This window comes from Miscanthus floridulus, unplaced genomic scaffold (genome assembly GCF_019320115.1).
Source record: "Miscanthus floridulus cultivar M001 unplaced genomic scaffold, ASM1932011v1 os_2044_1, whole genome shotgun sequence".
Lineage (NCBI taxonomy): Eukaryota > Viridiplantae > Streptophyta > Magnoliopsida > Poales > Poaceae > Miscanthus > Miscanthus floridulus.
Genome location: NW_027098063.1, coordinates 50,171 through 64,631, shown reverse-complemented (window position 1 = coordinate 64,631; position 14,461 = coordinate 50,171). Strand labels below are relative to the sequence as shown.

At 45.8% G+C, this 14,461-nt stretch overlaps 1 protein-coding gene across 1 annotated transcript; it reads left to right on the top strand.

Annotated features, from left to right (window-relative positions):
• Positions 1-11,772: 11,772 nt before the first annotated feature.
• LOC136534552 (classical arabinogalactan protein 9-like) lies at positions 11,773-14,202 on the top strand. Its single transcript, XM_066526966.1, has 2 exons — positions 11,773-12,503; positions 13,743-14,202. The coding sequence occupies exons 1-2, from the start codon at positions 11,874-11,876 to the stop codon at positions 13,809-13,811; spliced, it is 699 nt and encodes a 232-aa protein (XP_066383063.1). The 5' UTR covers positions 11,773-11,873; the 3' UTR covers positions 13,812-14,202.
• The last annotated feature ends 259 nt before the right edge of the window (positions 14,203-14,461 follow it).

Sequence of the window (14,461 nt, the reverse complement as noted above, 5' to 3'; positions counted from 1 at the left end):
TAGAAATATCTGTAGGTATATATATATATATATATATATATATATATATATATATATATATATATATATATATATATATATATATATATATATATATATATATATATATATGCTCACGGTTCTATTTTGATAAGCACGCTCAGTTGAAAAGATTTGGTCTAGTGATATGTTTTTACGGATAGACTTGTTTTTGTCCCTATGATAATTTGGTAACGTACCCACGACAGCTGCCCGTCTAGCCACCCCATAAATTTCACATGGTTGGTGTGAAAGCACGTAACGATGTAAGATAGCGCAACAACTTGATTTACTTTTCCTAGCATGGCATATAACGTACTCGCCATGCTTTGCAATTATGCACCGCCCCCGTCTCTCATCATGGCTCTATCGTGCGACGCCCCGCTAAGCGCTACCGTTCGCCTGCTTGTTCCATCGCTTCATCCTATAGCACCATCAGTGGCCTTGTCGTGCTCTCTGCTCTCTGACCTTGCTTGTCTTGTCTGCCTTTGCTTGTCTCTGCTCCACTGTTCCCTCTACCAGACAAGCAGGCCTGTCACCTCCATGCTACTGCTACCTCCTATCCTCTGCTTCTTGAGGATGCCAAGCCGCTGCTCACCTTGCTCTCCCCTCCCTCGGTCTGTCCCTCTCGGTGCTCCCTGCCCCCTACCTCATGAGAGCACCCACCTAGGGCCGAGACCACCGATGACGTTGCTGGCCTAGATGTTGAGCCCTATGAAGCTCCTTGCTCCCTACTGCCTTGAGCCCGCCGTCTATCGCTGGTCCATCGCGAGCGTGCGTGGACTCCCTTGGTCCCGTGTTGGAGCCGCCGCACCCCACCATGTCCACCCGGTGCCGGCCCTCCCCCGCTCGAGCGCACGCGCCGCTCCTTCCTTCCTTGCTCTGGACCGTAGCACCATGTCGCTCATCCCACCGAACCAAGGCCACCCCATCTAAGAGCTAGGCGACGATCTCATGATGCTTATTCCTGTTGTGCAGCCGGTGTGCCTAGAGCGTCGCCCCACGCTGTCCTCCTGAGTGTCTTCCTCGCTGTCGCAGTTGAGTAGGGCACTCGTCCACCGTAGCCGCTCCCGCTGCCCGGCCACTGCATGCGTAGGCACGCCCGAGCCCACGTGTGACTCCCTCCCTCTGCTTGCCTCTGCTGCGTCAGCGCATGCCATGCTCGTGCCCATAGCACTGCCTCCCCGCCGCGTCACCACCGACCCCACCGTGCCTAGCTAGTTTCCCTGGTTGTGGTCCGCTCGCTTCCTCGTGCCACTCCATCTCCGTTGCCAGCACCGCCCTTCCACGTCCCTTTCTGGCTATGCTGCGCCTCCCAGCGTCGCCACTGCCATTGTCACCGCTGGCGCACGCAGCTTGGTCATTGTGGCCATCGTCGGTTCCTGGCCGCCTCAGCCCAAGGCCACACGGATCCCTGTGTAGCTCGCCGGTGGGTTGTCCACCGCCGCCGTGCCTCCCCCGACCCCACCGCGCCGTTGTCGCCGTCGTCGATCGGTGCCTTGGTGCCGTGCTTTTCTTTTGAGAAGGTAGAAAAGGATGGGTGTTTTCAACTTGTTTTCTGGCTTGACAAAAGCTATAAAGCTTATCCTTTTCAAACACAACATCTTTCAAGCCTTTAACTAAGTCATGCATAACCAATCTATTCAATTGTTTCATTCCAACATGACCATGCCTTCTATGCCATAACCAACCCATGCTAGGCTTAGTGAACAAGCATATAGATAATCTAGCTCCATTAGCATTGAAATCAACCAAGTATAGATTCTCATATCTAAAGCCTTTGAAGATCAAGTTAGAGCCATCTACACTTATGATCTCAACATCATCTACCCCAAATATATATTTGAATCCAAGATCATACAATTAAGCCACGAATAGCAAATTAAAGTTCAAGCTTTCTCCTAGCAATACATTGGATATGCTCATGTCATTGGATATTGCAATCTTATCAAGCCCTTTGACCTTGCCTTTGCCATTGTCACCAAATATGATACTATCATAACCATCATTACCATTGGTATTGATTGAGTTGAACATTCTTGCATCACCAGTTATATATTGAGTGCACCCACTATCAAGAACCCAATACCTTCCTCTAGCTTTGTAATTAACCTATAAAAGAAGATCAATTCTTTTTAGGTACCCAAACTTGCTTGGGTCCTTGAAGGTTAGTTACTAAGCTCTTTGGTACCCAAATGACTTTCTTCTTTGAGCCTATCCATGGTTTACCAATAAACTTAGCATTTACACCATTTGCACCCTTGGTAAGCATATAGAAAGAATCAAGCTTAATACAGGATACATTAGCATTTTTGCTCTTATTTTTGCATTCATGCTCTTTATGACCAACTTGCTTACAACTAGTGCAAAACTGACCATTGTTCTTCACAAAACTAATCTTATGAGGAGCAAAGGCCGCCTTACCTTTCTTGGGGGTATAGCCCAATCCCTCTTTGTAGAGAGAAGCTCTTTGGCTACCCAAGCACATAAGCAAACGGTCCTCACCATCATAGGCCTTAGCCAAGGTGTGAGTGAGCTTATTGACCTCCTTCTTGAGGTTTTTATTCTCAACCATTAGTGAGGCATCACAAGTGTGACCATCACTACTAGATGAGGTGGAAGTAGAAGTACTACAAGAAGAGTTAGTGGGAGCAACAATGATAGGCATAGATAATGATTCATCAATTATATCACAAGTTAAGCCTATATTGCAAGTTTTAACATGCTTCTTTTTATTTTGCTCATCAAGCAAAGAGAAATAAGCCTTTTCAAGCTTCTTGTGAGCCTTACCAAGCTTCTCATGGGCTTCCTCTAGCCTCTCATGAGTTGCTTTGAGCTCATCAAGGGCTTGCTTAAGGGCTTTTACCTCCTTATTCAAGCTCTTGCATTCCCTTCTCTTAATGTCAAAGTATTCTTTGGCATCTTCTAGCATGTCAAATAATTCATTTTTAGTAGGTTCATCATCATCACTATCACTATCATTTTCATTATTATGTTCATCATCACTTCCATCATCATCAGAAGTTTGTACCTTAGTGGCCTTAGCCATGAAGAATGATGGAGTGTTGAAGAGAGAAGGCTTCTCATTGATAGCAATGCTTGTAAGTGCCTTTTTCTTGGTGGTCTTGTCATCATCACTATCATCATCATCATCACTTGAGGAGGCATCACTATCCCAAGTGACCACATATGAACCACCATTGTTCTTCTTGAAGGTCATCTTATCATTCTTCTCTTTCTTTTCCTTCTTGTCCTTCTTGTTCTTCTTGTTGTCATCATCATTGTTGCTATTGTATGGACATTGAGCAACAAGATGATTTTTGCTTCCATATTTGAAGCACCTTCTTGACTCTTCCTTGTTCTTGGATGAAGATTTCTTTCTTCTGGCATGGTAACCTTTCTTCATCATGAACTTACCAAATTTCTTGACAAAGAGAGCCATCTTCTCATCATCATCATCATCCCATGAGCCATCATCTTCACTTGATGTTTCTTGCTTAGCCTTGCCCTTGGATGATGTGGCCTTGAATGCCACACTCTTCTTCTTCTAATCTTTCTTCTCCTTCTTTTCTTCCTTCTCATCATCATCTCTATATGTATCATCGGTCATTATATCTCCCAACACTTAGTTTGGTGTCATGGTGTCCAAACCGCTCCTCACTAGAATAGTGACCAATGTGCCAAATCTTGAAGGTAAGCATCTCAAGAACTTATGGGAGAAGTCCTTGTCCTTCACCTCCTCTCTAAGTGCTTTGAGATCATTGACAAGCACTTAAAGCCTATGAAACATCTTCGGCACACTCTCTCCTCCTTCATCTTGAAGCTTGCAAACTTTTCTTTGAGAATATATGCCTTTGCACCCTTCATGGCTTGAGTGCCCTCAAATGATTCCTTCAATTTCTTCCATGCCTCATGAGCTCTCTCAATATTCTTAATTTGCTCAAATGTTCTTTCATCCAAAGCATCATGGATAGCACTAAGAGCAATATCATTATTTTGGAGTAGTATTTCTTCGATGGCGGTGGGAGCCCCTTCATCTTCAATCTCAATCTTTGTCTCTACCACCTTCCAAACCTTCCTATTGATTGACTTGATATAAGTTGTCATCTTAGCCTTCCAATATGGATAGTTGGAGCCTTCAAATTAGGGTGGCTTCTTTGTGTTGTTGATTTGAGCTATTTTTATACCGAAGGTTGTTAAGCCTCAAATCATGGTGACCTCGGCTCTGATACCACTTGAAAGGTCCTAATGGCTAGAAGGGGGGTGAATAGCCTATTAAAAATTTCTACAACAACACTTAACAAACCGGTTAGACAATTATAAGGCGAAGTAAGTGTTGCGCTAGCCTACTAAAAAGCAAGCCACCTACCACAATTCTAGTTTATATAGTTTCTATCCACACAATAGCTATGACACTACACTAAGTTAGTGTGCTCTCAAAAGCTAACTAAAGAGCCACACTAACCAAACTAATAAGCTCTCACAACTAGCTACACTAAAGAGCTTGACAATTAGTTTGCGGTAAAGTAATGAGGGTGAGCAATTTGTTTATACCACCATGTCGAGGAAGAAGCCAATCAATCACAAGAATAAATACCAATGAAGACCAATCACCTCAGAATCAAATGATAAACACAATGATTTTTAACGAGGTTCACTTGCTTGCCGGCAAGCTACTCCTCGTTGTGGCGATTCACTCACTTGGAGGTTCATGAGCTAATTGGCTTCACACGCCAAACCCTCAATAGGGTGCCGCACAACCAACACAAGATAAGGATCACACAAGCCACGAGCAATCCACTAGAGTACCTTTTGGCTCTCCGATAGGGAAAGGTCAAGAACCCCTCATAATCACCACGATCGGAGCCGAAGACAATCACCACCCTCTGCTCGATGATCCTCGCTACTCCAAGCCATCTAGGTGGCGGCAACCACCAAGAGTAACAAGCAAATCCCGCAGCGAAACACGAACACCAAGTGCCTCTAGATGCAAACACTCAAGCAATGCACTTGGATTCTCTTCCAATCTCACAAAGATGATGAATTAATGATGGAGATGAGTGGGAGGGCTTTGGCTAAGCTCATAAGGTTGCTATGTCAATGCAAATAGCCAAGAGAGTGAGCTTGAGCCGGCCATAGGGCTTAAATAGAAGCCCCAACGAAATAGAGCCGTTGTACCCCTTTACTGGGCACAACACGGGGTGATCAGACGCTTCGGTCATATCGACCGGATGCTGGACCTCAGCGTTCGGTCACACGATGCGTGCCACGTGTCCCCTCTCTTTGAATACTGTTTGCCCGATCTCAATGGTCAACAGTCGATCAAACGCTGAGCCTCCAGCGTCCGGTCATTTCCAGTAAGGTTCCAGAAACAAATTTCTTCGACCGGACGCGTCCTGTCATGCTCGACCGGACACATCCAGCGTCCGGTCACTCAGCGACACCTCTATGCATGACCATGTCAGTGTGACCGGATGTAGCCAGCCAGCGTCCAGTCGTTTCAACGCCAGCGTCCGGTTGACGACCAACGCTGTGCTTCTTCTACTGCTACTGACCGGACGCGCCGGTCCTTCAGAGTCCAGCGTCCGATCACTTATAGTGACCTCCGTCTTTTTTGTCTAGGGTGCCGGTGGCACCATCGGACTGTCCACACTCTATGGGCGGGTACTCCATCGGTGAAGTTCCTAACCCTTGCTCAAATGTGCCAACCACCAAGTGTATCACCTTGTGCACATGTGTTAGCATATTTTCACAAACATTTTCAAGGGTGTTAGCCTCCACTAGATCCTAAATGCATATGCAATGAGTTAGAGCATCTAGTGGCACTTTGATAACCGCATTTCGATACGAGTTTCACCCCTCTTAATAGTATAGCTATCGATCCTAAATGTGATCACACTCACTAAATGTCTCGATCAACAAAACAAAATAGCTCCTACCATTTATACCTTTGCCTTGAGCCTTTTATTTTTCTTTTTCTTCTTTTCAAGTCCAAGCACTTGATCATCACCATGGCATCACCATCATCATGTCATGATCTTCATTTGCTTCACCACTTGGAATGTGCTACCTATCTCATGATCACTTGATAAACTAGGTTAGCACTTAGGGTTTCATCAATTCACCAAAACCAAACTAGAGCTTTCAGAGCTGACCCTTATGTGTGGATTCCTCCTGGTGGGCTCAAAGAGGATTTTCTTTACACTGTGATCATAGTTTTTATATATAACTCTCAATAAATGTTTTTATAAATGAAAGTTTATAATCTGTTGTCATAGTTTACATATCAATGCTTCATCATGCCATGAATAGATAATTATTTCCACTATAATTCTGATCATATGTTTATATTTCACTATTATAATAATAAATATTATACTCTGATGTTGTATTAAAAGTGATGTAAGAAATGGTTAATAATAATGTAAGCTTTATTCTCTCATTTGTGATCCTGATGGAAAAATATGGATTTTTGGGTTCTCCCTTGGGGTGTGCCCGATGAAATAGAGTAATTTAGTATTCTCCTTTGAGTGCTTAGTGTCTAATGAAAGACAAGCACTCCTAGGAGGCATTAGATTAGGTGGTTCTGTCACAAATTTTGGAGCTTTGCTCCCACCGCCGTGCCATTAAGGCCCAATCCGCCTCATCGTGGCCAGCTCCAACCTCGCCATCTCGCGTCGAATTGATCGCACCACTAGCCTCGCCTAGAACCCCTCTTCATCGTACGCACACTAGTCGTAGCCCTAGTGCTGCCTCCACGTCGCTGACATGGCCATGTCGCTATGGTTCGCCGTTGAGCTCGCCGCGCGCACATGAACAGGCTTTCTCAGGGCGTCTTCGGAAAAGACATCGCCACAGGTAGAATTGTGGTGCGTCACTGATGCTTACCCATCACCTCTATTATCTATTGTATGCTATGGCTCACTGAACACGGTTGCCACCGCTGTAGGTCGCCGCTGCCGGGGAGAGCCCACTCTGCTTCACCCTTGTTCGTGCAACCACCACCCATCGTCGCACGTAGGCCCATAGGTGAGCATCGGTCCCCTAGCTAGGTCTGCAAGGGTCTCGGTTGGCCAGCGTACTGCCTAGTGCCACCGTCCACCATGCCGCGTGAGCGCGGGGCGTCTTGGGGACCTCTTTGATGCGAAGGTGAAAAGATACGAGGGCTCCATTGCAAAGTCATTGTATATAGAAGTAGGACGTGTAGTGTTCGTGCTATTGTCTGATAACACGAGGGCGTATTTGCAATAGTGCTAGTGCGCGCGCGAGCTCCCCGCCGCGAGCCGCCTCTGCACGTGGGCCGGGTCCCACGTGGGCCGCGTTGGGCCAAAACCAGTTTACCTTTTTCATGGAAAATAGAAATAGCTTTTCATTTTAATTCTGAGTTGAACTTTGGTAATTAATATAAAATAATGTAGATATCCAAAAAGTATGAAACAAATTTTGTTAGGTTCCTAAAATTGTGCTATATTTGTTAGTGTATTTAGTTCATATATGTGTTGGTTGATACCAGGAGCTATTAAATTATTTGAGAGTGCTTAATATTATTAAGTTAATTATTGTAGGAATTTTTGTAGTAGATTGGTGATAGCAAAAACCCTAAAATTTTTATAGTAGCTTTATTATATTATTATGTGCTCACTGTAATTTTTGTAGCCCTAAAATAGACTAATTAATATGGTAGCTAAATACCCATTAAGGCTAAATGAATAATGGCACGATATTGGCTTATAAAAATTAAGCACTTGTAGGGTGAGCTTGGAATCTATTTGGTAGAGATAATGATTAGCTTAGTATCTTAGTCATTAGATCTAGCTTAGTAGTTTAGCATGTGTATTCTTATTTTAAGAGTTGTTGTTGCCAAAATATTAAGGGTTGCATCATCATTGCATGCATGTAGAGAACGAGTTGGTGGAGTTCGTGACCGCCGAAGAGCAGGAGTACGAGGAGGTGAGTGAGGAGGAAGTCCTTGTGTAGGAGGTCTTGGAGCCATCACTGACTGACTTAGCTGATAATCCATCTGCCCAAGGCAAGCCCCGATAAATAACCCTTATTTTGAATAATCACTGGATATATATATATATATATATGTGTGTGTGTGTGTGTGTGTGTGTTTTTGTGTGTGTGTGTGTGCGTGCGTGATGTGCATTTACGTTATAAGATTTATATTAAAACTACATGCATAAATAACCTACTTATGAGTCCTACTAGCATGGGTCGAGTAGCTACTATGCTTGGACTATCAGTAGCGTAACCTGCCATTACTCACAATAGATGGTTATTATTATTACTCTCATGATAAAATGGTGAAAGAAAATGGAGACCGAGCAAGGATATGGTACGGGTATTGGTGGGTATAATAGGTTGTGTTCCATGGCCAACAGAACATAGCTTGGTTACACTATTTTCCCTGTCTGTGTCGGTTAAGGACCGTCTATTGCTGTGGATTCTAGTTAGGTCACAGACTTAATATCCTGAGCACATACTTGGGAGCAGAAAGGCTTGTTGCTCTCTTATCATAGGTTCTGACTCTTTTCGTACTGACTGATTGGAGGCGGGGATGATAGAGGTCTAAGCACCACACTGAGTCCAAGACTCAGGAGTGAAGGCTTGGAGTCCAAGTGTGGATGAGGACCTGGACCCCTTGACAGGAGAGTGGTGGGCTATTCTTGCTTGTGCCTGGGGTACAAGCGGGACGTGTGTTTCGGGGTGCCTAGCTAGGATACATTGGTTCATGAATCGCCGTGTGATACGGTACAACTTATCTATGATCTAGCACCATAGTAGGAACTAGAAGATGAAAGTGATTGAATAGATCCGATTGCTCAACTCTTGCTTGAAAGTAGAACATGTGCTTATATAGAATGGTTAGCTAATGAACTAATCATGTTTGCTAATAAAACACATACATAAGGATTCACTACTAGTAATGCTTTTCGCAAACAAAAAGGAAACCCAATAAACCATAAAGCTTATCATATCCTTTGGAGTCAGGAAGTTATTCCTACTAGTCAGGTAAGTCTTGCGAGTACATTATGTACTAAGGGTTTATTTACCCCTGTTGCAGGTGCAGCTTGAGGAATGCCTATTGTGTGGAGGATTTTTTCTGGTGGGCATAGATGGATCCTTGTATCTTATCGTTAGATGTTTATTGTAATTCCGTTTTTTAAATTTCGCACTCTGAACTTGGTATTGTAATAATATATTTTCGAGAACTCCTATTGTATGAAATGGATCTTGGATAAAAAACATGGATTGTTTGAGTTCTCTTTTGGGGTGTGTTCGACGGGACCGTCTGATGTAGCTTACTTTTGGGGTGCTTAGCATCTAGTGAAAGACGTGCGCCTCCGGAAGCATGCTATTTTGAGCGATTCTGCCACATAAGTGTAAGTACAGTCTTGTGCATCAACGTTGTGCTTGTTATATCATTAATCTGATTATAAAATTTAGTTTAAAGAGGTTCAAACCTTACACAAAAGATTTTAGGACTGCTATTAACTTTTTAAATTTCTCTAATCAAAGAATTGTTATGTTTAAAAACTATTGTACTACTAAGGGTGTTAGATCTAGAAAGTTTGGCTTTGATATGGATGTTAGATGGAATGCTATATATCTTATGCTTAAACACTTGGTTCCATATAAGCATGTTTTTTCTATGTTTATTAATTTCAATTATGGCTCTGAATTCTTGTCTGCAGGGCATTGGTATATAGCTGAAAAGATATTGGAGTTTTTAGAACTATTTTATGACTCCACTGTTGTTCTTTCTGGTGTCTACTATCCAACTAGTCCACTTATTCTGCACCATCTGCTAGAAATTGCTTCTTATTTACGTGCAAGCGAAAAAGACCAAAATCTAATTGCTATTGTATATCCTATGAAGCTTAAATTCCTTAAATACTGGCAGCATATACCTCTGTTATATTTATTTGTATTCATTCTTGATCCTAGAGCTAAGATGAGAGATTTATTTAGAGTTCTGGAATTACTTAAAGAGAGCAATGGTTGTGATTATACTTCATATTATGCTGATGTGAAAGCTGAAATTTATAAGTTATTTAATAAATATGAGAGAAAGTTTGGTGCAGCTAGGACTCAAAGGGATGCACAACCTACAAGCCATATAGGTAAGAAAAAACAGGCATGGAGAAGAATCTTTGGAGGGTCTGGATCTGTTGTTGGTCCTTCCCGTGCCTCTGCCCCTACTTTAGCTTCATCTGCTTCTACTACTAGTGAGCTCTTAGTTTTTCTGAACAATGACAATGTCACTGCATATGAGGCTGATTTTGATTTACTTCTCTGGTGGCGTGATCATAAACTAACATATCCAATCATATCTATAATGGCTAGAGATATTATGCCTTTTTCTGTTTCTATTGTATGTTTGGAATCATGTTTCAGCTTGACAGAAAGGATAATTGAAGAGCGGTGACGCCGCTTGTTGCCTAAAACTATGGAGATGTTGGCCTGCATAAAGGATTGGGAGTTGGGAGAAAGAAGATTACAGCATGCTGTTGACAACCAAGAGCTGGAGGACTCCTTCAAGAATTTGTACCTTGATGAAGATGTAGATGGAGCTGCTGGTACTGCTAGTTCATCTAGGGGTGCTGGTAATTAGTGTTGAGAGAGGAGAGAGTGTCGTGTTAATCTGTTATCTTCATTTTGTATCCGTCATCTGTGACTGTGACTTGAGACATTTGAACAATGATGGAAGTCTTATTAAGATCTGTGCTGCACTCTTTTTCTCTTTCTAGGGTTTCTTATAAGGGTGAGTTTTAACTATAAAGGTTTTTAATACGGCAACATTACACAAATAGCTCATTTATCTTTTAAATTCTTCTACGTGGCTTTGTTTCTTATTTTGTTGGATTTGAGATTGCCTAAGTTTTGACTTAGAAGTTAGAACAGTTGAGTGTTTTGACATATTTATGTCTTTGTTTGAGTTGTGACTTGTGAAATTTGATAAGTGTTTGATAAGTGAATCTTTTTGAGGTGTTTTGATGTCACCGGGCTGTGGGCTGGCCATGCAATTTTGGCCGCGCTCAACGGGCTGGCACGGCACGAACTGTGGCCTGTAGTGTCGTGCTTAGGCCGAAGGCTAGGCACGAGGCCCGGAGAGGCACGGCCCAGGAGACACGGTGTGCCGTGCCAATCCAACACTGTTCAGGCCGTGCCTGGCCCATGCCCGTGCCGTGCCGAGCCAGACCGGCCCGTTGGCCAACTATACTCGCAACATAAAAAGGCATAACTCTGTTTAGATGAGAGCCTGGGTCAGACAACTCAGGCCAGACAACACATCTGGCCCCAGGCGTCCTAAGATCCAACGTCTGGGAGTGCTGCCTGTGGCTGCCCAGCTTTGAACCAAACGCATAATTACCGCTTCCACCCGTCTTAATTCCGATTTCACTCGGCCCCCAACGGGCCCAGCTCCCATCGGTCCTCTATGGGCCGCGGACGCCGCTGCGTCCCGACGCGTGCGTGTCCACTGCACCGACTGCCCCAACCAACGGCTCTCCAACCACAGTGGTCGCCCTCGCCCCGTCCTGCACACGAACACAACTCATCGGCCCATCGACCCGCGTGAACGCGTGCCACCAACCAGCGCGGGCGCCCCCACCCTCCACATGGCCCCGCGGGCCCACCGCCAGTTGTGAAATGCAATGCCGCCGCGGCATCTCCCGCCGCTTCTCCTGGCTGCCTGCCTGGCCTCCCCTTCGCTTTCCTTCCCAGCCGGCTGCCGCTGCTATTTATCCCTCCCTCCCTCTCTCCCTGCCACTCCAACCGCCGAAGCAGAGGCACCTGCGGCAGCAGCGCAGAGAGCAGCAGAGCACACGCCGCACACCACCACCGCAGCAATGGAGCGCGCCGGCGTTCTCTGCCTGGCGCTGCTCTGCCTCATGGCCGCGCACTCAGCCGTTGCGCAGAAGTCCAGCACCCCGGCCCCGGCCGCCGCGCCGGCCGCCACCACCCCGCCAGCGACCCCGACCAAGAAGACGCCCGCACCCGCCGCCGCGCCACCCACCACCCCCGCCACCGTGGCCCCGGCCGCCGCGCCGCCCACCACCACCCCGGCCACCCCGGCGCCCGCCGCGACCCCGCCCGCCACCCTGGCTCCCACCGCGGCGCCGCCCAAGTCCACCCCGAAGGCGTCCCCTCCCGCCCCGGCGCCCAAGGCCAAGGCCAAGGCCACCCCGCCCGCCGCCTCCCCGCCGGTAGCCGAGCTCCCGCCCGCCGCCTCGCCCCCCGCGCCGGCCCCCGCCTCCCCGCCCACCAAGCCCGCCGAGGTCCCCGCGCCCGCGCCGTCCAAGAAGAAGAAGAAGCCCTCGTCGCCCTCCAAGAACAAGAAGAAGAAGTCCAAGGCCCCCGCCCCCGCCCCCGTCGCCGAGGCACCCGCCAGCACCAAGAAATCCAAGGCTAAGGCGCCTGCGGCCAGCGAAGCCGATGCACCCGGCCCCGTCGGCGACGGCGCCGCCGCCGACACCGCGGTACGTTTGCCCTCTGCTCTGCTTTTCCAATTTCCATCTGCAACAGCAACCCCATTGCGTGCCTGAATTTCCATCTTAAGCTTTAGTACATTGAGATTAGAGTAAAAATTAACACTACGGTTACAATTCACATCTGACAGATAAAGTCATGCTGGATTGATTTGACAATTGATTGTTTAAGTAAGAGCAGCAGCACCTAACCTGTGACCATAATAGGCCTAGTTTAGATTGCAAATTTTTTCACTCTCTCTATCACATTAAATCTTTGAATATATGTATAGAGTATTAAATATAGATAAAAAATAACTAATTACATAGTTTGATGATAAATTACAAGACGAATCTTTTAAGTCTAGTTAGATCATAATTAAACAATAATTATTAAATAGAAACAAAAGTAATACCGTACTAAATATTAATTCCTAACCTCACCATAGTGAGAATTGTTTGAGTACGTAGATCCAATCTGCGCCGACATGTCGGGCAGGGACGCATGTGCTTCCAGCCGCGTCACGGACTTGTACGAAGATTAGCTGTCGCCATTTACTATTCCATCACGCACTGTACATGTACGTTGTACAGTACTCAATCCATCCCAAATTATAAGACGTTTGACTTTTTTGATATCAAGTTTGACCACTCGTCTTATTCAAAAATTTGTGCAAAATATCACTTATTTTGTCATGGCTTGGTTTATTAATAAAAGTTCTTGAAGAATGACTTAAATTTGACTATATTTGCACAAATTTTTTAAATAAGATGAGTGGTCAAACTTGGAGCTAAAAAAAATCAAACGTCTTATAATTTGGGATGGAGGGAGTAGTATTAAAATGCAATTTGCACGGTGCAGTCACAAAACAACCCTGCATTCTCGAAGCCTCCTTGCACACTTAAATAACAGTCAGTACTAATCAGCCATCATCACCATTCACCACTAGGTAATTATAGGCCTCATGTGCACATAAAGTCAGGCAACATATACAAATTTCTATTTCTATGTACAGGAGTGTACACCGTCTTCTCTCGATCGTATCAGTTATACTTATCAATCATGATACAATGTTTTTCTCTCACAACAAAACAGCATCAGTCATACTTATAAACAGAAACGATCGAATATGGTGTAGAATGCTGTACTGTATATCAGCTCTACTGTTAAGTACAGACACTGCTACAGGATCACGTGGCATGGCTAAACGTCGCTGACTGACGAATGCCTCGTTTATGGTGAATCTGCAGGCTGCTGGAAGGACCGTGGCAGGCGGAATCATGGCGGCCGCGCTGGGCCTCGTGGCCCTGCTCGCCTAGGCACGGGGCGCACGCCGACGGCGCGCGTGAGCGGGTGGCGCCTGCACGGCCGCACCGCACCAGCCGGGTCCGCCGGGACGACGACGACAGAATTCTGACGCGGATGCAGCCGGTGCGCCGTGCCTTTCGGACCCCGCTGGCCGGGGCGCACGCCACCCGTCTCCGCCGCGCTGTATTCTTGTCCGTTTTTTAACCGGGCCGGCCGGGCCTCGTGTGTGTAGTAGTGACTAGTGCAGTGCCACTCACGTTCGGTGACGGTGATACGTGCGGTGCGATGCGGACGTACCACCGTCGCCTCGGATTCTTTCTTCTTCTCTTCTTTTTCTGTACTACTACTGCGACCCCATTGAGATGATTTATTTATTTATATATCTTTATTGTCATTGTATGATCCCACCGTCCCCATCCACGCATGAGCTAGTATGGCTTTCTTCATGTCCCTGTCCGGAACGGCCTGGCATCCCGCTGGCAGGATGTCAAACGCCCTGTTAGCTTAAGTCATACTTTTTTAGTCAACGGATAATATTTTTCTCACACCAAATTAGCCAAACCGGGCATTTGTTGGAATGTGTCTGTTGATTGGCGTCGCTTTGCTTGTTTGGACCAAACGCTGCACCTACATGTCGCGATGCTCGCTCGCTCGCAGCTAT